We start from the raw sequence: 206 nt of genomic DNA, 5'->3' as shown, positions 1-206 counted from the left end.
ATCAGGGCTTCGAGTCCCTGGATATCTGCGACTACGAGAAGAGTTTCCTCTACAAGCACGGTCAACCCCCCCGCTACCAGCACTGCGCGGCGTTCGGGGACCCCCACATCCGCACTTTCCATGACGACTTCCACACTTGCCGAGTGGAGGGCTCCTGGCCGCTCTTGGACAATGACTACTTGTTCGTGCAAGCCACCAGCTCGCCG

General features: G+C 60.2%; 1 protein-coding gene across 1 annotated transcript in view; it reads left to right on the top strand.

Annotated features, from left to right (window-relative positions):
* Positions 1-56: 56 nt before the first annotated feature.
* The window catches only part of LOC104505717 (hemojuvelin-like), a gene marked incomplete at both ends in the record, with an annotated part of 827 nt that continues 677 nt past the window's right edge, over positions 57-206 (top strand). The window contains one exon of the mRNA XM_010146403.1: positions 57-206. This exon is cut by the window's right edge and continues 7 nt beyond it. Coding sequence (XP_010144705.1) covers positions 57-206 — 150 coding nt within the window.

This window comes from Eurypyga helias, unplaced genomic scaffold, assembly GCF_000690775.1.
Source record: "Eurypyga helias isolate BGI_N326 unplaced genomic scaffold, ASM69077v1 scaffold23112, whole genome shotgun sequence".
NCBI lineage: Eukaryota > Metazoa > Chordata > Aves > Eurypygiformes > Eurypygidae > Eurypyga > Eurypyga helias.
Note: the sequence above shows the minus strand (reverse complement) of the source record. Positions and strands in the feature narration are given on the sequence as shown.